Here is a 21,893-nt window from a genome sequence, read left to right on the forward strand (position 1 = left end):
AGAACTGGTTAGTGTCTTTATGTTGTTTATCCTCAAGATCGAATTTAAATCATTTTGTGTTTGATGTTGTATACTGGGTTTTGACTATTAACTGCTTTTTTACTGCATGTTAGTTTATAAAAATATACATAGAATTCTTATATTTTTATATATAACTTATATATCGACCATCCAACTTTGTGTCTTATTTTGTTTTTAATGTTTCAAGACCGATTTGTGTGTGTAGTTTTACTGGAGGGTGGTTGACTTACTACTCTTGGAGGAAACAGTCCTGTCCCAGCAACTGACAACTGCCAAAAGCTACTGGCTGAGGGTAGAATTCTGTTCACATCTCCCCTCTCCATTGCTGAGATTTGATGTGGCTTCAGTTTGCTCAGGTTTTATTGTTCTATTAAAATCTCTGAGTTCATATGTGCAACTGCTTTGTTGTGTCCAAAAGACAATGTGTCCTTGTAGTTGTCCACTGTTTGTAGCTCTTATAGCCTTGACACCCTATCAATGATCCAAGAGCCTTAGGACTGAATTATCTTGATTGAAGGAACCATTAAAGGACTAGAGAGATACATGGCACTAGGGAAATTCCCAGAAATCCACGAGGATGACCCCAGCTAAGACTCTAAGCAATAGTGGAGAAGACACCTAAACTGCCCTTCCCCTGTAATCAGATTGATGACTACCTTAATTGTCATCATAGAACCTTCATCCAGCAACTGATGGAAGCAGATACAGAGATCTACACTGGGATGTTGAACATTTTTAAAAAGTATTTCTTGCAGGGCGGTGGTGGCACACACCTTTAATCCCAGCACTTAGGAGGCAGAGGCAGGTGGATCTCTGTGAGTTCAAGGCCAGCCTGGTCTACAAGAGCTAGTTCCAGGACAGGCTCCAAAGCTACAGAGAAACCCTGTCTTGAAAAAAAAAAAAAAAAAAGAAAGAAAAGAAAAGAAATAAGAAAAAACCAAAAAGTGTTTCTCAGCCTTTTTTTTTTTTTTGTCTTCTGAGAACTGTTTAGTTCTGTGCCCATTTTTAAATTGGGTTTTTTGCTTTTTTGTTTATTTTTTTGATTTCTTTATATATTCTAGATCCTAACTCAGATGTATAACTAGTAAAGTTTTTATCCCCATTCTGCAGACTGCCTCTTTAGTCGAGTGATGGTGCCCATTGCTTTACAGATGTTTTAGTTTCCTGAGGCCCCATTTGCTAATTGTTCTCTTAATGCCTGTGCTATTGGTGTTCTGTTTATAAGGTCTTTACTGTGCTAATGAGTTCAAGTATATTTCCTACCTAGAACAGCCGCAGACCTTCTGTACAGGCCTAGGATGCTCACAGTCAACCTCCAGGAGTCTAGAAAAGGCTTCAGGTAGTGGGTGCTGGTGGGATTGATGGTGACTGTGTAGGATCACTCTATGAAGAGGAAGGCCAGGAGTGGAGGGCTGGAAGGCAGGCGCTGGCTACAAGATCCTTAGCAAGCTTTGGGGGTGGGTGGCATTGCTGGTTTGAGTCTAGTACTCTTCCCTGGAGAGAGAGAGTGGTCCTTGGGTAGTAGGGATGCGTGGAGTTGGCACAGGAACCTAGAGTCTCCCTAGAGAGGAGACCAGGTGTTTGGAATGGAGATGGGTAAAGCTGGCCCATATGGGTGGAGTTGAGTTGTAATGGGAATCTAGTCTGTCTGACTAGGCATAGGTCAGGAGCTCTCAGAGTGGGTAGGTAAGAATAGTGCATGTTAGGACTCCCTGCCTGAAGGAGGTGTACCAAGGGTTATAGCAAGTAAAAGATCTATTCTTAGGGAAAAAAAAGATTGCCATTTACTGATCCATGGTATAAATTTGAAATTTTATTGATTTGTTGCAAAGGACATTGCATGAATTATGGTATAATTAAAGCCATTGAGTCCCTTAAGTTATATAGACTATTTGGTCCAAGTAGGAATATAAAACGGTAATTAGGATTGGGAACATAGCCGAGTTGGATTACCTAACAAGTTGAGGACCTGAGTTTCTCAGTTCTATGTAAAATTGCCCATCATGCTCAAACACACTTGCAATCCAGAGCTAAGGAGGCAGAGGGAGGAGAGTCTGGGGCTCGTTGGCTACCACCTTAGCTTCATGGGTGAGCTCCAGGCCAGTGTCTTACGTTGTCTCAAAGGATGCCACTTGAAGCTGTCTTCTGGCCTCCACACGCACGTGCATCTGCTCACACACACGCTCACACACACACGTGCGCTCACATAGATACACTTTCTTAAAAAACGTTTACCTGATTTTACGTATTAAGAGAATGCTGGTAATGTAGGAAATGTTTCTGATATTGAATTCTAGACCACAACCACTGATTGGTATTTAAAATAAAACTTTAAGTGTTTTTTTTTTCCCATTAGTTTTTTTAAAGCTAGTACTGTAGAAGATGAACATTTGAAGTGATTGTAGAGGAAAATTGAAAAACATTTGTGACATTGATACATTTACACATGGAAAGGATTTGGTTAAAAGCAGTTATATATCAAAGTATTCTCTGCAAGATGAGCAACTTAGCAAGTTATTTTGTTTGTGTTTTCTGAATTTTTTTAATTAGGAAAATATATTGGCAAGGATTCATTTTCACCTGGTGCCAAGCCGGGATGCAGACATGTGCACATCTAAATCCTGTGTCACTCATCAGAAGTTTGCCATGACTCTGTATGAACAGGTGAAGTGTCCTGATTATCTGGTTAGACCCAGACTTCTGTCTTGAGACCGATAGAGTAAGCCTGTGTTTTTGCCTGTAGTGCGTGTGCCGCAGCTGTGGAGCGTCTTCAGACCCTCTGCCCTTCACAGAGTTCGTGCGGTACATTTCTACAACGGCCCTGTGGTAAGACCTCTCAGACACATTCAACAGAGCCCAAGAGCACGTTTACGCACGGTGACATTTATTCTGCATCATTATAACAGTGTGCGCTTCCTCGTGTGACACTGTCAAGTGTGCTTTCACAAGAGCGAGAGGCTTAGCATGTGTGCTTGGCTAAAGTTTCAACTTTCGGTTTGGAATATTTGCAGATATGTAATATGTAGTATCGTGGGGGTGGAACCCAAGTCTAAAAATGGGATTTTTTTTAATACCTCCCTTATGTACATAATCTGATAGTAATTTTGTGTAGTATTTATAGAGATTCTGCATCTTAAGCATGACCTGTTGCATAAACTTAGGTTTAGAATTTACCATTCATAACATGATTTCAACACTCAAAAAAATTTCAGATTTTGGAGCATTTCAGACTAAATGCATTATTTAATGAAATGTACAGAATTTATACAATTTATACTATAAATGTACAGATTATATTTATAGCAGACTTTTGGAACTGTGAATGAGCTAGAAATGAGACACTCGCTGGTAACTGAGCTGACCTTTACCTTGTCTTTACTAAGATGTTCCCTTTGTATTGGCCGTGGTTCCCACCACTTTCATTGTCTCCTTTATGATGGTCAAAGCTGGGATGAAGTAAAAAGAAAGGAAAGCATGGACATCATCCTTATGTAGGTTCTTTTATTTGAGACCTCACCAGTCACCTTAAAATTCTGCCGTGCCTACTGCCTGTCTGCCAGCTCCTCTCTCTCCCTCTTCATGAAACAGGGACCTAGATAAGATACAAAACCTATCCTAGATTTTATGTAACATCAGTCAGTCAAAGTTGCTTGCAAGTCCTTTATCAATTTAATAAGCTTAATTTGGTAAATTTATCTGGCAGGAGGGTGGATTAAGATTGAAACCCACATCTGATTGCAGAAGGAACAGTTACCCTATACTATAAAACTGCCACGTGCAATTTGAATGCTTATCAGACTCTTCGTGTGTTCTTTACCTGTTGAGTGTGTTAGGGAGTACTCTGGTTACTGAATACTGTGAATTTTAAACCATGGAGCTGTGAAGCATATACAAAGTAGTTACAGTACCATCGAGTAGAACTGGAACGTCTGTGGAAAGTAGTGATGCTGTTTGACCTTCACCAGTTCCTTTTGAAAATGCTTTTCAAAAAGAGAAGACTTGTGTTAAGGTTTCACATGCCTTGATGTTTTCAAAGGTGGGACAGTTACCCAGTAATACAGGAAAATGTCTGTCCCAGCTCTGACGCAGCCGGTAGTGTTCACAGTAGAAGCGACAGGCACAAGTGCAGCACTTAAGTGACTTTGCTGGTGGAGTCAGCATCCCCCAGCTGAAATGCTAGCTTTGCCTTTGGGAACTTTGGGCTAAGGAAAGAAACTTTTCTTCAATTTTGTGCTCCTTAGGGTAGAATCTAAATTCAAATTCCTACTTGCTAATTAATAGGATAAGCAAAACACTTACATTAGGACCACTTCCATACAGAACGTTTTATCCTCGTCCAGGAAGTCCTAAACAAAAGCTTAACTGGACATGTTGACCTGTAAACCAGGTGTTTGGGAGGTTTAGGTGGGAGAATTTCAAGTTTAGGCCAGCCTTGGCTAAATTGGATAACAGCTCAAAAGGGAAAATCTCATAGGGTTCTATATTTGTCTTTAATATTTCATACACCTTCCAAATTTAGTAATTTTTTATTGTATGGTTAATTTTTCAGACAGAAAAGTAACTCACACCTATCAGTATATACTAATACCCACTTTTAAGTATAATTTATAGATGTGTTGTAAGTTTATAGGCTAGGCTAGATTAAAACTCCTACTATTTTGTAGCAATGAAGTTGACAGAATGATGGAAAGGCATGAGCGATTTAAACCAGAGATGTTTGCGGAATTGCTGCAAGCAGCGAATACAGCAGATGACTATCGGAAGTGTCCTGTAAGTACACTTAGAGGATGTTAGTGTACTTCTATGTCTAAACTTGAGAATCTGCATTCAGAAATTACCATGCAAATACTGATTGTACATGTATAAAAATTTTTCTTTATTTAATTATATTGGAGATAACTTTACATCACATGAGCTATTTATCTTAGCACTGTTACTTTTAAAACTCTTTAACTATGTTCACATCTGTAATCCCTGCTGCTTGGGAGATTGAGCCAAAACTGAGATCACTTGAGTTAGCGGTTAGGATTTGGTGCTCTTAACACTGTGACCCGGGTTTGATTCCTGGTCTAATAAGCAGCGTGCGAGAGAAAGATGCCTTGCTGCAGAGTTCACATGGAGGGTTTTTTACTAGGGGAAAGAGAGCATAAAAAGAGGGAAGGGGAGGGGAGGCTGGCCTCTGGGGGCAGGAGCAGCAGAAGAGGAGAGGAGGGGAGGGGAAGAGAGAGGAGGGGAGGAGAGGAGAGAAAAAGGAGCAGACAGAGAGAGAAGAGAGAGATGGGAGGTGGGCAGGGCCCTTTTAAAGGGAACGTAGTGAATTGCACAGGAGGTGCTCTTAGTGGCTGCTGCGGCTGAGGGCATAGCCTGTCAGAACCCCGAGGGCAGGTCAGTGCAGATGTCTGAATACTAAGAGTGTGCATCCATTGGATTCATTATAATAAAGCACTGAAATTTATCATATAACTGCAGAGGAATCATTTTTGTTGTTACTTTGAGTAAATGTGAGAAGTGAGGTTTTTTTCCATAGTATTGTTAATGACTTCAGCGTTTTTAGACAGATTGTAATGCCATAGTCCAGGCTGGCTCAGCCTCCTAAACACCATCTATCTAGCTGCTAGCAACCTTGAGGGTTTTCTTCCTGTGTTTGTTGTTGTTTCAGGATGAATATTTGTTTTAACACATCTAAAAATACCAAATGTGTTAAAATTAAGTTCTTGCTTAATGAGTAAAGACAAATAGCTGGTTAGAAGTCAATTTCTAGTAAACTGAAAAAACAAATTTCAGATACATTTTGATTTTCATTATGTAATATAGGCTATATATAGTAATTGGTAATTTAAAAGCTTATTCTTTGCATTTGTTTTTTTCTAGAGTAACTGTGGCCAAAAAATAAAAATTCGCCGTGTTTTAATGAATTGCCCGGAGATTGTTACCATTGGACTAGTCTGGGATTCTGAGCACTCTGACTTAACTGAAGATGTTGTTCGAAGCCTAGCCACACATCTCTACCTTCCTGGGGTATCACAACTCTTTGTGCCTTTCCCTGCTGCCTTTAAATTCCTTTCTGATGTTTCATATATCATGATTTTTAGTTTTGTTCATCAGAACCTAAATCTTTTAAAGGAATATTGATATCCAGATGTGCTCTGATGAAGATGATTTTAAGGCAGACAAAGCATAATACCTTTGTCCATAGACTAGAAATAACTCAATTTACAAACTAAACCATCTCATGCCCCTTCTCCTTGGAATGATGATCGATGCCACTGGACATGAATGTGATAAATTCTAATCTAGGAAGGGCTTAAGGTTTAAAATTAATCAATGTATACATACTTGGTTTTAAAAATTGATTGCTATATTGTTTGTTATTGTTTCAATTAAGATTTTAAACAGTTATACTTTAGTGTTTCTTCCGATGTGTTATCTAATTGAGAATGTGTACGTCATCTCACATCTGGGGTTTAGGTTAAGTGTCATTTGTGTGTCGCTAGAGAAACCTACTGCACTAATGCATAGGGACTCAGCGTGTGGGACCTAAGGTTCCCTGCAGACTGGAAGTGCTCTGTCACAGTTCATTGTCAGCCATGCCTCGGGAGGAACGGTGGCGAAGGCCAGGCTGTCTGTGAGATGCTTTCATAGTAATTCAAATCTGTCATTCACTGTTTCTCTTCTTAAAGAGACGATAGTAAATATACATTAATGTTTTTAAATAGCTTTTTTATAGGGTGACTGATGAAAATGCCACAGACAGCGAGCTTCACCTTGTTGGGATGATCTGTTACACCAGCCGACACTACTGTGCCTTTGCTTTTCATACCAAGAGCGCCAAGTGGGTGTTCTTTGACGATGCACACGTGAAGGAGGTGAGACCTTCTAACTGCAGCAATCACTGTACTTTTTTATACTTTAGAAATACACAATAACAATTATAACTGTAACTATTAGATTAATGAATGTAAAGATAAGCTACTGTTAAAATTATTTAAAATTTAAGTTCTTTTGCAACTTAAGTTTTAATCCAGTCCATTTCTAGAATAGTATGTTTTAGGGTAGAGGCAGTTCGATGCACTACCTTTCAAATTGTGTCTATATAATAAGGAGTTAGATCATATATGTTATATCTTTTGATAAATTTTTCACTTTTTTGGAACAGTGCCTCACACTACAGTCCAATCTAATCTGGAATTTACTGTGTAGCTCAAACTAGCTCTTGGAATACTGTGAATAAAACATCTCACTATAATGTTTAGATGTTTTTCCTTGTGGTTAATAGTAATTTGAGCATTCTTCCTATGTGCTTATTGGTTGTGTGTTTGTGACTGTGTGTGTGTGTGTTTGTATGTGTTGTCTATTCAAATGTTCTGCCAGTTTTTCAAATTGGAATATCTTATTGAATTCTAGGATTTTCTTTGTTCTATGCACAAGTCCTTTATTATTTTTATGTTTACTTTCAATTTCTTCTTCAGACAGTTTCATTAAGTAGCACTGACTGGCCTGGAACTTATGATATAGACCATGCTGGCCTTGAACTCTGAGAGATGCCCTGCCTTGGCCTCCTTAGTGCTAGGATTAAAGGAATGTGCCAATACATCTGGCTACTTTCCATTTCATAGTGATACATCTTTCCAAAACAGATATTATTACTTAAGTTGATGAAGACCATTTTCCATTTTTTTTTCTTCTCTGAGTTTGTTTGGTAAAGATTTTCTCTTTAGTTTTCTGAGCTGATGTTTATTTTTATGAACTTTGGGTGGAAGTTGCTTTCTCTTTGGGCTGTCCAGCCTTCCAGCACCATTTGTTGAATAAACTCCTTTATATGTCTCTATTGAACTGCCTTGGATGCTTTGTTAAATGATATATATGAAAAGCTGCTTAAAATTTAGTATTAGGCCAGACATGTTGGCTCACACCTGTAACTCCAGCCCTTGACAAGCTGAACTATGATTGCCATGAGTTCAACCAGGTACAGGTTGAGATGTGTATATAAATAAAATTTAATTATTAAATATTAGTACAGAAAGTATCATTTTGCCTCTTTACATTTATTGTATGTACATTTGGGGAGGGAGAACACACATACTACAATATTGTATGAGGTCAGAGGAGAGTCCATTGGGAGTCAGTTCTCCCTCTCTACCTTGTGGGTCCTGAGGAGCAAGCCCAAGTCATCAGGGTTAGCAGCGAGAGTCTTTTACCACTGAGCCATCTCATTGGCTCTTGCCTATCAAGTTTTTTAAAAATGAGAATCTGGAAGAAAAAAAAAAGGATCTGTAAAACTTTTATTTGGGCTAGTTATTAAAATTACTCATAGTACTTGAATTGTTAGCAATTGAAAGCCTTTGAAATGTGAATTAATTCAGTTTCTGCCTGTTTGTGTTCCACACTTCAGGAATTAATTCTTGTTTTTATTTTGTGATTTTTTTCTTTAAAGATTGGAAGTAGATGGAAAGATGTAGTCTCCAAGTGCATACGATGCCACTTACAGCCACTTCTGCTGTTTTACGCAAACCCAGATGGCACAGCAGTCTCGACTGAGGATGCACTCAGGCAGGTTGTCCACTGGTCACATTACAAATCGGTTGCAGAAAATATGGGTAATTCTTTGGATTTTTTTGGTATTTTTCTACTATAAAATAACTAACATTTAATGCTGAATGTAGCATGAATATTGAGAATATTTTAAGATTGAGTTTCAGTCAGGTAAAATTCAAAATAATTCTACTATATTTTGTTGATCTTTTCAAAGAAACCTTTCCCTGTCAGTAGCCTCAGAAGCCCTTTTAGGAATCACCCAGTGTGATACACCCATAACACAGAAGAGGCTAGTTGGTGGGGGTTAACTCTGAGATTGTAAATGGTTTAGTGATCAGAAAGTTCAAAGCAGCAAAGCATACAATCCCCGAGTGGTATCAGCCCTGTAAGCGTTAAGTTATTTTATCTAGAGTATTTAAAATGTCTGAAAAGGTGATTTAAACATCTTCTAATGGGAAGGAAAGGAATGATGCATCTTTAACTGTCTTTTTAAGGATGTGGAAAGCCTATCAGTTACAAACCAGATAACGCAAAGGAAAACGGATTTAGTGGTCAGGCTAAACAAAGAGAAAATCACAAACTTCAAACTGATACGTCATCATTTAATCGGACGCAAATGCAGACAAGCGGAAGGCGAGGACCAGGTATGTTTCCATTGCCTCGTGTACATGGTTCATAAACAATTGAGCGCTCTTTCTTACTCACTTACTGAACCTGTATCTCCTGGTAAGAACTGAACAGAAAGGCTAAACTGCCTTGCCTGGCTCAGGAATGCATTTCTCTGAGAGTTATATTTCTACTGACCAGTTCAAGGTAGCCTGTGCAGTGGTACAAGACAGCATGAAGTCACACAGCTTTGTAAACTTTGACCAGCTTTATATCTCACACGAATTGGAGATTGTTATGGTACCTGCCTCAGAGATTTAAATAAATAAGAATACTTAGAACATGGAAAATACTTTCTGCCTCTTTATTCAATAACACTTTTCATCTTTTTTTATTTACAATGCTTTCCCTAAATACTATATAAAATGTATTCAAAGAAAATGTGGTTTTCCAATGTCAAGAAAAATCATGCTGAACATTTAGTTAAGCATAAAAATGAGTTTATGTAGTTTGATTTTTAAAATTACATTTGTGTGTGCATGTGCGAGTGTGTACACTGTGTATGTACATGTGTGTGCATGTGCGAGTGTGTACACTGTGTATGTACATGTGTGTGCATGTGCGAGTGTGTACACTGTGTATGTACATGTGCATGTGCGAGTGTGTACACCGTGTATGTACATGTGTGTGCATGTGCGAGTGTGTACACCGTGTATGTACATGTGTGTGCATGTGTGAGTGTGTACACCGTGTATGTACATGTGTGTGCATGTGCGAGTGTGTACACTGTGTATGTACATGTGCATGTGCGAGTGTGTACACCGTGTATGTACATGTGTGTGCATGTGCGAGTGTGTACACCGTGTATGTACATGTGTGTGCATGTGCGAGTGTGTACACCGTGTATGTACATGTGTGTGCATGTGCGAGTGTGTACACCGTGTATGTACATGTGTGTGCATGTGCGAGTGTGTACACCGTGTATGTACATGTGTGTGCATGTGCGAGTGTGTACACCGTGTATGTACATGTGTGTGCATGTGCGAGTGTGTACACCGTGTATGTACATGTGTGTGCATGTGCGAGTGTGTACACCGTGTATGTACATGTGTGTGCATGTGCGAGTGTGTACACCGTGTATGTACATGTGTGTGCATGTGCGAGTGTGTACACGGTGTATGTACATGTGCATGTGCGAGTGTGTACACTGTGTATGTACATGTGTGTGCATGTGCGAGTGTGTACACTGTGTATGTACATGTGCACGACACAGTGTGTGTGTGTGAAGGTCAGAGGACAACTTTGGGGAATTGCTTCTCTCTTTCTATCATATGAGTCCCAGGGATTGAACTGAGGTTGTCAGGCTTGGCAACAAGGGCCCCATCCCACTGAGCCATCTCTCTGCTCCATGACTTTTTTAAGTATAGTTTTTTTTTTCTTTTTTAATTCAGGGTTTACTTTTGTTGAACAACTTGAAAAAATGCTGTGTATTATTATAAGAATATTTTTTTACAGTTAAGTTAAGCAATGATCAAAGAGAAAAGATAAAAGATATTTCCCGAGAATGTGCTCTCAAAGCCATTGAACAGAAAAATGCACTTTCTTCTCAACGGAAAGATTTGGAAAAGGGACAAAGGAAAGACACAGGCCGGCACAGGGGTAAGTTAGCTCTTGGAGCATTCACTTTAGAAAGAACCAGCAAAAATCTTATTTTAAAACGGAGTTTTATAGTATACAGTGTATATTTACATTTTATGTATTTGCATGTTTGTCAGTTTGATTTCTTGAATGTTTCTATACTAAATAGAAAAATGATATATTTTGATTTTTATTATTTACATGTGATGGGTTTAGCTTTATATATTTTGATTTTTATTATTTACATGTGATGGGTTTAGCATTTCCAACAAGTTGTTTAGCTTGTGTTCACTGAGCTGCTGTGAGAGGAGGTTGATGTGTGTCTATGTGCTGTTATTATTTTTAAGATTTGGTTGATGAAGACGTCTCACCTCTCAAATCTGGATCACCTCCTGCCCTGGATGGCTCTAGACAACAGGGCAGCCCCCATCTCTACCATAGCCAAGGCAAAGGACCTTGCAAACATGACCGAGCTGCCCATGAGAGCCACACTTCTGGGAAACTGTTCAGCTCAAGCAAACCCCAGAATCTTCTTGTTCCTGGAGAGAGAACAACAGGCAAGGCTAGGAGTGACAGTGGCACTGGATATGATACCGACAGCAGTCAAGATTCAAGGGACAAAGGAAGCAGCTGCAGTAGCAGGACTAAAAACCGCCACCGTGCCTGGAAACCTATGAGAGAAACATTAAATGTTGATAGTGTTTTTAGTGAAAGTGAAAAAAGGCAGCATAGTCCTAGGCATAAGTCAGATGTCAGTAGCAGACCTAAATATAGCAAGGATCAGAGTTTCACGAACTGGCCAAAAGCAAACCTAAAGCAGAAGGGGTTAATGACCATCTACGAAGATGAAATGAAGCAGGAAACAGGAAGCCGAAGTTCCCTGGAAACTAATGGGAAAGGAACAGAGAAAAATACAAGCCCCACAGAGAGCAGAGGTCCTGGTAACAGCTGGCAGGTGCAAAGGACAGAGTCTGGGTATGAAAGCAGCGATCATGTCAGTAATGGATCTGCTAATTTGGACTCACCTGGTACTGATGGAAGTGGGACAGTAATGGAGACCGCTGCTGTTAAAGCCTTCAGGTAATAGAGATCAACAATTTCTCCCTCACTATTTGGGTTTTATTGTTTTATTTTTTAATTTTATTCTTCTATTTGTGTATATATAATATAGTGGGTTTTTTGTGGGAATTTTACTGTGTGTGTGCCCATGGAGGCCAAAAATGAATCCCCTGGAGCTGGAGTTACAACCAAATCTCACAAGGATGCTGTGAACTCAACTCTGGTCCTCTGGAAGAGCAAATAGTGTCTTTATATGCTGAGCTGTCTCTCCAGACCCTCTTTATCTTTTTTTAGAGATGTTTTCCTGCTTTAAAACTGTTATGTAAATTTTGGACTGAACTTAGACAAGTGAGATATATGCTTTTACTTCATTGTATTGATTTGCTCGTAAAGACGGTAAGCCGTCTTCCTCCGTGCTGCCTCCCTGCACTCACCATCTTCCTTGGTAATTGTTTGAAGTAGTTTTACAGGTCTGTGTTTGATGTGAATTTAGAGTGAAGAGACTTAGGATATTGCAGCTTGTTTGACAGCTCATATTGTCAACTTTAATATTTATTTCCTGACTTTAAAATAACAGCTCTCTGTTTCTAGGAAACTTGAAAACTACAAATGTATAGCTTTATTTTCATTATTATCAACTTGATTTTTAAAAATAAACTCATTTGGTTTTGTGGGGGGGAGGGGCTGGGGGGTGTTTGGCTTGTATGTCTGGCGCCAAATATATGTGGTTCCTGTTGAGACCAGAAGAAGGTGTTGGAGCCCTGGGAGTGACAGACAGTTGTGAGCTGCCATGTGAGTGCTGGGAATTGAACTAGTCCTCTGGAAGAACAGCCAGCGCTCTTCACCATCGAGCCAGCTTTTCCTCTCAACTATTGATTTTTTAGTAAAGGCTTTAAAGTGTTGACTTAAATTGGTATTTTAGTTAAACTGATTGGTGAATTCTTTGAATTCATTGTTGAATTATTTATATGTAAAATATATGCGTCAGAGATAATATATTATATATTATATTACATGTGTGTATATATATGTGTGTATATATATTCATTGTCACATTCATACATACACATTCATATTGTCACATATTCATACATACACATGTTCATACATACACATACACATTTGTATCTCAGAACTGGGTAGTTTCTGTTACCTATAACACAGTTCCATGGAAGCAAGTATAAAGTAATTGAGCAAAATAAATTTGTGATCAGTTCATTAACTCTAAATACATAATTTTTTATTGTTATCAATAGTACATTCCTCTCTGTAATCTCCCAAACATGCTTGCTTTCAGTCTAGTGGGTTTTCTTAGAATCATTCTTACTATGTTTTCCTGTTTTTAATTTTCCAAAAACATACTTAATTTTACCTAGTGCTTGACCACATTGATTCATTTTTTAAAAAATTAGGTTTATACAAATCAGCTGCTTATGCTTAGCTAAAATAATTGTTTCCATCAAGAATTAAAGGAACTTTTTTCTTAGTACTAAATTTCGTACACTTCTGGAAATGCAGTAACACATAGTAGAAAGAACAGGACTTTCTAAAGACAGAAATGTGCATCTTAATTATTGGGCAAATTAATTTGATTTACAAACCAATTTTTCATTATAAGGAGTATAACTACATTCAAGTGTCTATAAGCTATAAATAAATAATATGCATTGAGCCATGCCACTAATTGTAGCACTTCAGAGGCAAAGGCAGGAGGATTGTGGAACTGTAAAACAAAATAGAACAATAACAAACATTACATTAAGTTCTTAGAATAGCATGCAGTAATGTTTTAACAAATGTTATTTCCTTTTTCTTGAAAAAAAAGATAATCCACAATAACTGATGTTCTTGGTGTGTGTGTCTTCTTTTCCAGTGAACAGATTAAGATGAGCAGTCTAAATATGAACAGTGTGGAGTGTATATCTCATCAGAGCAAAGACCACTTAGAAGGTAAAAATTGCACTTATATGCCTGATGGTTTCAGTAAAGAGTGAATTACAATGATTTATTGTTCGCTGTTATGATATACCTATGTCTTGGTCAGTGTTTCTATTGCTGTGATGAAATACCACAGCTCAAGCAACTTGGGAAGGAAAGATTTATTTGGTTTATACTTCCACATCCTGTTCATTGTAAACGGAGACTTCTTTTGTTTCCTAGCCACCCAGACCCAAAGAATCACACAAAAATTATATTAATTACAACACTGTTTGACCAAAGACTTATATCTATTCCTAGCTAGCTCTTACATTTTATATTAACTCATTTCCATTATTCTGTGTTTTCTCAATGAGGCTATGGCTTACAGGTAATGTTCTGGTATCTATCTTTCTCCTTCGGAGGTTACATGGCCTCTCTTTGACTCCACCTACTCTATCTCTGTTAGGATTTACTGTCTGGGTTTACTCTGCTAAGCTACTGGCCAAAACAGCTTTATTCATCAACCAATAAAAACAACACATTTACAGAAAGACCTCCCACTGAGAAAGACTTCTTCCACTCTTCCATCCTAAGACATTATCTTTGATGGCAAAGTACATTTCTTGAAAGCAACAGAAGGACCACATGATCCATGGCACATGTCTTTAATCCCAGCACTCGGGAGGCAGAGGCAGGCGGTTCTCTTGTGAGTTCGAGACCAGCCTGGTCTACAAGAGCTAGTTCCAGGACAGGCTACAGAGAAACCCTGTCTCGGAAAAAAAAAAAAAAAAAGAAAGAAAGAAAGAAAGAAAGAAAGAAAGAAAGAAAAGAAAGCAACAGAAGGAAATTTTCTAATCCAATTTGTTACATTGTCTTTGCCAAGAACATTGATATCATTAATATTGAATTATTGTTGAAAAGTATGTATTGATTCCTTTCATTCTGATTTTGTAGGTTTGGTTTTTTTAGGGGTTTTGTTTTTTTTGTCATTTTGTGAAACTACTGCCTTCTTGTTTTTTTCTATGAACCTCTTATCTTTCCTTTCTGTCTGAAATAGATCTTTCAGGTATCCTGTAGGACTTAGACTTGGGTGATAAATTCCTTTAGCTTGCTTTCGTAATGGTAAATTTTCCTTTCTCCTTCATTTAGTATAGATAGTTTTGCTAGACATATTAAACTGGTTTAGCTGTGGTAATTTTTTTTTCAGAATTTGAGTTATATATTTCCAGGTTCTCTGGCTTTTAAAGTTTCCATTGAGAAGTCAGCAATTATTCTGATGGACTTGTCTTAATTTGTAGGTTGGCCCTTATCACCTGCAGCTTTTAGCATACTTGGTCCTGTATATTCAGTGTTTTAACTATATGATATTCTTGTCCTATCTATATGATGTTCTTATATCTGGATGGGTATCTCTTTCACAAGATTTGGGAAATGTTCTGTGATTTTATTGAAAGTATTTCCTATTCTCTTTCTGTGTTCATAATTCATCAGTTTTGCTTTTCATGGTGTTCCAAAGATTTTCTGTTTATCTAACTTAGTGTATAAATAATTTATATATATATGCATATATAATCTTAAAATTTATCATTGACCTTGACTGAGTAATCCTGTTCCTTTCTTTTGCCTTCGAGTCCTGAAGTCTTCTTCTCCACATGATCCATTCTGTTGGCTAAGCTTTCCAGTGAACTTTTATTTCACCTATTGTAATTTTAATTTCTATCATTTTGATTTATTTTTCTTCAATATTGCTATCTCCTTATTGACTTCTATTAGTATCCTGAATTGACTTCCTCGTTTTATCCAGCTGTTTGTGTTCTTGAATATATTCATGTCCTCTTTGAGTTATGTGAACATATTTTAAATTGTTTATTTGAATTGTGTGTCAGGAATTTTAGTTAGGTCATTTCTCTGGGCTTTGTAGTTTTTGGAGGGGACAGTTTGGACAGGATGTGGAGGACATGAACAGTGAGGACCCAGAGTGGCTTGCCACAGTGACTGTGTAGTCTATAAATAAGGAAGAGCTGTAGAGGGAAATAGTACTGGGGGAGACTGATTCTCTGCTGATTACCTAACCTTGTCCGGTGACCTAGGGTGGGGACTGATGTCTTTGCACTCCCTACCTTCAGATGGCAAACCAGAACTGAGGCCAGAATGTAGATAATGGGCCCCCTGCTTTAAATTGTGAACCAGAACTGAGACCAAGATACCAGATACCCTCACCAAATGGCAAGCCAGAGCTGGTCTCCCTGCTATAAGGGAAGTTCATGCTCAAAGGCCTTTAAAGGATGGCATTAGCTACTCTAGGCAGTGAGAAAGAGAAACATCAATAGGGTACACAGGCTCTAGCTTACTGTGTTAGTCAGTGTTCGTGTTGCTGTGATATACCTGACGAAGCGACTTGAGTCATCTTGGCTTACACTCTGAGAGTATTAGAGCTCAGCATGGCGAGGATGGGCGACCACAGGAAGCTGAGGTGGCTGAGACACATTGCATCTGCAGCCAGGAAGCAGGGAAAGATGAATGCTCATATTGAGTCTAGGCTGCAGTCCATGGAATGGTGCTGCCCATATTTAGTGTATGTCTTCCTACCTCAGTCCCCCAGTCTTTATATTCATGTCCAGAGATGTTTCCTAAGCGATTCTAGATTCTGTCAGTTTGGGAGTATTAACTATAACACTTGTGTGGTATTAGCTTCAAGATTTCAGTGTCTTGTCATAGGTTTATACCTTGTTCATATCTGTGCAATGTATCAGTCAAGGCCTCATACAAGCAGTACTGTAATTGTAGGAATGAAAGGAACGTACGGCATGGAAAACCATCTCTAGGTCTAAAGGTCACACTAGAGGTGGCACATGTTCTTCTGCTCACTCCCCATTGTCTAAGGTAACTCTTAGAAGGAGGCCTCATTTTAAGAATGGAATGTGAGTTCTAAGAAATCCCTAGAGCTGAATTAAGTGTGTGTGATAGCTGTAATGATAGCAGGGGGAATGGAGTGTAGTTTACAAATGCCTAGAGCTGGGGAAGTGCGCATAATAGCGGAAATGATACCATAGACTTAAGAACGACTGACAAGCAGTCATCAGAAAAGGATCAGTTTGGAAATAATACGTGATGGTGCCGCTCTATTATATGTGACTTCCTAAATATACAGCCGCTTATAAGCCAGACAAATGTGAGGGCCCATGGGGGAGGAAAGGGGCTGGGCTGCTGAGATGCACGAGAACACTTGAAGTTTTAGAATTCAGACAGAGAGAGTCCCTTTTCACAGTAAACAGCCATAAAGAGCCAAACATCAAACATTTTAGTCCTTATCCTCCTTAAGGTTTTTGTGGAGTTTATTTTCCAGGTTACAGGCCTTGAAAATGATTATTTGATAATTTATTTTGTTTTCATCAAATGTTTGCTATCAGGAGGAAACACTTTATATTAAGGAAGTAACTTTCCCTTCCCATAGTAAAATGCCTGGCTTGCTTTAAAAACCCGATAAAAGTCTAAGTAACAAGTATTACAGGAAACTGTAAAAGGTTGGCCAGAAATCACAGCAGAGGTCAGTGAAATGAACAATAACTGCAAGTTCAGGGAATGTTCTTCGTTTCCTGGTGGGTGTGAAAACACAAGGTCATGGCGATCTCCGTGATGAAGACCTTATTGTTCGCAGCGACTTTACACATTGAACATCAGTGTTCAGTAAAGAATACTTAACAAAACTTATGATTCTAGTTTATTTTTATGTGTCATTAGCTATCACCGCCTCCATCTCCCAAACTTCTTTAATCGAAAGCTAAGCTTTCTGCTCACTAAACAGCTTCCTCTTCTCCCCTCAAGAAATTAAACTGTAATTGTCACTCTGGTTCTTTTGGCTTGTTTGTCACCAAGTTTGGCTGTTCTTGGTGCCTCATGTAAATAGGTTTTTATATATCCTTTGTATCTGGGCCATTTTATTCATAATGACCCCAGCGATTATCCATGCTGTAACACATGTGAGAACGTCATTTTCTTTCATTTTTTGAGATAATAACATAATTGTATCACTTCCCATTTCCCTGTCCTCCTTACAAGCTCTCACGTGTCCCTCTTTGCTTTTTTTCAAATCCATGGATGCCTTTTTTTATTATAAGCATATGTATACATACATGTATCTTCCTAAGTACATAAATACAATCTGCTGAGTCTAGAATATTATTTACATGTTTTCCAAGCTGACCATTTGGTACTGGATAACCAATCGGTGGGTTCTTCATGGGTGAGCCTGTTTCTCCTGCTCTCACCGTTCCAGGCCGCCTGGGCTTTCCCCATCCATGATGGCATGTCTGTTGTTGCTGTATGTCCATTGGTTGATGCACATTTGAGTTGTTGCTACCTTTTACCTATTGTAAACACTGTTACTGGGAACCTCTTCACAGTCACTTTTTAGTGCTGCCACACCCTATGGTGGTTTGTCTGGTTTTTTGTTTGTTTTTGAAATTTACTCTTTTGCATTCCTGTGTGTGTCTGTGAATATCTGCCCTGTGTGTGAGTGCCTGTCAAGACCAGTCAAGGACATCAGCATTTTATTACTAGAGATTCTTGTAGCCTTATCACCATATCATGAGTTCTGCTGCGATACAAGGATATTCTTAAAGTTGCCATAATGATACTTGAAATTTCTAGCATCTCTTCTAAATTCCTAGTGGGATTTCAAATTCTTTCCAATGCAATAAAAAAGATACATGCAAAGAGTACGCTGTCAGAAATGATCATACAGGTTGACAGATGCAGGCCTGGAGTGGTATAGACGTGGAGGTTACGAGATGACCGCCAGAGGAATTAATAGGACCTATATCAGGTTGCAGCTTTGTGCTCTGTGGTAGCAGTGTAAAGGTGAATTTTTGAGCATGGAGAAAAATTATCTGAATTTTGCCCTAACCTAAAAGATAACTATATGGTCATGAACTAAGGCATTAGCCATGTCCAGGAAGATAAGCTGAGTGTAGTGGGTAGGTATATATGATGAGAAAGGAAAGAAGCTATGTTGGGGCTAGCATAACCAGGTACACTGGGAAAATAAGAGGGAAGTGAAAGACAGGTATGGTGTTAAGCTTTAAGTTGTTGAGCTCATCACCTCTATAAATAAGGTTTTATTGTTCAGTGAAGAACCAAGTCCAGAAATCAAGAAAATAATGTGCTTTGTAACCATTCCATGTGGTATTGAATACCTTATATATGGACCAATCATTCAGGAAGACTGGGAACTGCAAAACAAGAGAGGACAGAAAGCAAAGAAGCTGAGTAAGAGAAACAGTGGAAGTCAGAGCCTCTGGAAGGAGCAGCTGCTGAAGGGTCCGAGTCTCAGTAGCTGCAAAAATAGAAAACAGGAGAGGACACTGCACAGAAGAACCAAGGAGTTGGAGAGCTTTAAGAACAAATGAAACAGAACTTCAGAGTACCAGCTTGGTTTTGCAAGAAGTCATTAGTTATGTGATAAAGAAGTATTAGAAATGGCGGTATGATGGGGGTAGCATTGAGGTATTAGATTATAATGTATACAACTTATTTTTTGGTGTTTAAAGGGGTATTAAATGTTAATATTTGATCATTTGAGGAGCATTTGTATATTCTTTGTGCCACTTTTAGTTTTTAATCTTTTCTGAACTTTTATGAAATATAATCTATGCATTTTTAAAGAACTAAACTTGTAGTGTTGGAATTCATTTATAACAAAATAACAAATTTTTTTTCCTTAAAATATAATTCCAGTGACAAAGGAAGTAACTAACTTCTACTGTTTTAGTTTATAACATTACAAAACTTAGGTCTTATGTAGCACAGATTGCTATATACTAACTTATCTCACTATCTTTTTAGTATATGGATGAAATATTTTTAGAAAGTTAAAAGTTTCATGATTCTCCTGAAATATTTAATTACATTTTATTTGTAAATAAGTCAGTGTTTAGATTCCTATTCTTGAATGCTTAGCATTTGTAATTATAAGTTGAAATAAGTATGTAAGTTGAGAACTATAATAATTAGCTTTGTGTTTTTAAACCTCACTACATCCAGTGAAGATTGTACTGTTTTGGCTCATGTGAGTGTATTTCTCCATGAACCTGTTCTAGACACAAGCCTTAGACAAAGCGTATATATCAGCGTCTGGAATTTTGTGTTCTGTCATTCTTACAGGAGCAGTAAACATGAGTTAGAGTCGCTTGCCTTAGTACTGAGGTTTCTTCTGTGCTGGGTTAACGTTAAAATTGGACTGTCAGGTTTATAAAGACCTTGGAGCCAAAACTCCCAGTAAAGACATGTGGATGTCTGTGTCAGCAGCAGGGAGAAATAACACATCTATTTTTAAGTTAGTTGGAATTCTGAACTCAAACCACTGGGTTGAATGCCTGCCACAGTGCTATTAAATTTTCAGAAATGTTTATAAGCCCTCTGCTGCCTCCTGCTGCCTCGTGTGTGAATAATCGGGACAAGGAAGGAACTGTTTCTTTAAAAATGCTTATTATATATTTGCAAGCCATATTTGTATTCATTGGTCACAAAGTTAAATGAATTTTAATCAGTGTACAATGATTAAATAATGCTAATCTTTGGCTTTAAGTCACTTCTAAAGTTTAACTTTCTGATCATAACTATTGATCCTTTTTGAGTAACATTTATCTTAGTCAAATGTACTTTCCAGTTGAATTTAGAATGATCAGATTTGTTTGTTTTATAAAATACCGAGAAGTTCTATTTAGGGACTAAAGGCCACCTAAGTCAGAGCACCTCAGTGATTTGTAAGCTTATGTTCCTTTTGCTTTCTTTGTAGCCTTCAGTTCATAGATGTGACAAACAGATAAGTTAGGACAGGGGGATGAATGGGAACAGATAAAAGTACAAAAGAGAAGAAGAATTCTCAATTGTATAGCGAACTGGTAACGCTAGGTAGTTGGGTATTTTCTGTGGCATTACCTTGTTTAAAAATATTGTTGTGTGGCATATACTGGTGGGATGTGTAGAGGAGGCTGGGCAGGAGGATCATGAGTTCTAGGCCTGCCTGCCTGCCTGCCTGCCTGCCTGCCTGCCTAAGCTGCACCTTTAAACATGAAAAAAGAAAAAAGAATGTTCGTGTTATCAGATGTTTAAACTACTGTCTTAGTTTCATCATGCCGATGGGTGAGTGGGGGCTTAGAGATTAATGCCATATGCAAAAGCGAGCTCACAGGGAGTGAGAACAGCAGAGGCTTTCCCCTAACTGGGCATCTCCTGCCAGCTGTATAGCATTGGCTAAGCTCCCCAGCCTGTCTCAATGTGAAAGGGGATTGTTGGCAGAATAGTTACCACTGGCGTTTTTAAAACAAAACTATTGTCAACAACTAGGACAGGAAGTGTGGCAAGTTTTGTGTTTCGGAGCTCTTCATAATCTCAAAACAGGATTGGTCTGTAGCAGATTTTGTTTCTGAGGATTATGTCAGCATTTCCTATGCTGATGATGGAGAAAGAAAAATTTAAAAGTATTCGTTTACTTAGAGAAAAATCAGCACATGCTGATATAAACAAGATTCTTTGGAGCTGAAGATCAAGCTTCAGAAAGATGAATGAAGGCAAACCTAGATAACCGTTGGGAAGTGTCTGACTTTAAAAGAGTGCTTCCAGAAACAAAGCAAGCCGGGGAGAGGAGTGAGTGGCTGTGATGCCTGACCGCATCCTACAGGAGTTTGCGTGTGGACCGTTCATTTATGAAGGTCCAGTTTCACACAGAGAGGAAGCTGGGAAATGTCAGGTTTTGTTGTTTGTTCTAGGAATGGCTAGCACTCTTCTATGACTCTACAGACCAAAATGGTCATTTTGTCAAGGATATTTGCAATATAAACCGTGAAATTTCAGACACCACTCATTAAAATCACTGATACTTCTACTTTAAAGGGTATTTTATTGAGCATGATATTGTAACATCTAAATTTTGGGGAAGGGGATCTGCTTTGCTAAGTTACTCAATTCTTTAAGATATTGATAAATTTTATTCTTAGCTATTTATTAATATCACCATGAATATGAGTATTAGGAAGATGAAAAAATGACAATAGTAGATACAAGTTTTCCAAAATTTTATCTAAAAGCTTAAATTTTACCACTGATAATATCAC

At 38.3% G+C, this 21,893-nt stretch overlaps 1 protein-coding gene across 2 annotated transcripts in view; it reads left to right on the forward strand.

Annotated features, from left to right (window-relative positions):
- Usp53 (ubiquitin specific peptidase 53) overlaps positions 1 to 21,893 on the forward strand; it is a 53,784-nt gene that overhangs the window by 25,170 nt on the left and 6,721 nt on the right. For both annotated transcript variants that reach the window (XM_041648488.1, XM_041648497.1), the window contains exons 5-14: positions 2,572 to 2,685; positions 2,765 to 2,847; positions 4,686 to 4,791; positions 5,893 to 6,039; positions 6,738 to 6,887; positions 8,456 to 8,618; positions 9,051 to 9,200; positions 10,678 to 10,821; positions 11,148 to 11,880; positions 13,733 to 13,809. In XM_041648488.1, the coding sequence (XP_041504422.1) occupies positions 2,572 to 2,685; positions 2,765 to 2,847; positions 4,686 to 4,791; positions 5,893 to 6,039; positions 6,738 to 6,887; positions 8,456 to 8,618; positions 9,051 to 9,200; positions 10,678 to 10,821; positions 11,148 to 11,880; positions 13,733 to 13,809 (1,867 nt within the window). The remainder of the gene's footprint in view (positions 1 to 2,571; positions 2,686 to 2,764; positions 2,848 to 4,685; positions 4,792 to 5,892; positions 6,040 to 6,737; positions 6,888 to 8,455; positions 8,619 to 9,050; positions 9,201 to 10,677; positions 10,822 to 11,147; positions 11,881 to 13,732; positions 13,810 to 21,893) is intronic.

Source organism: Microtus oregoni, unplaced genomic scaffold (genome assembly GCF_018167655.1).
Source record: "Microtus oregoni isolate MIOR12 unplaced genomic scaffold, Mior012 000000F_ref0000247, whole genome shotgun sequence".
NCBI lineage: Eukaryota > Metazoa > Chordata > Mammalia > Rodentia > Cricetidae > Microtus > Microtus oregoni.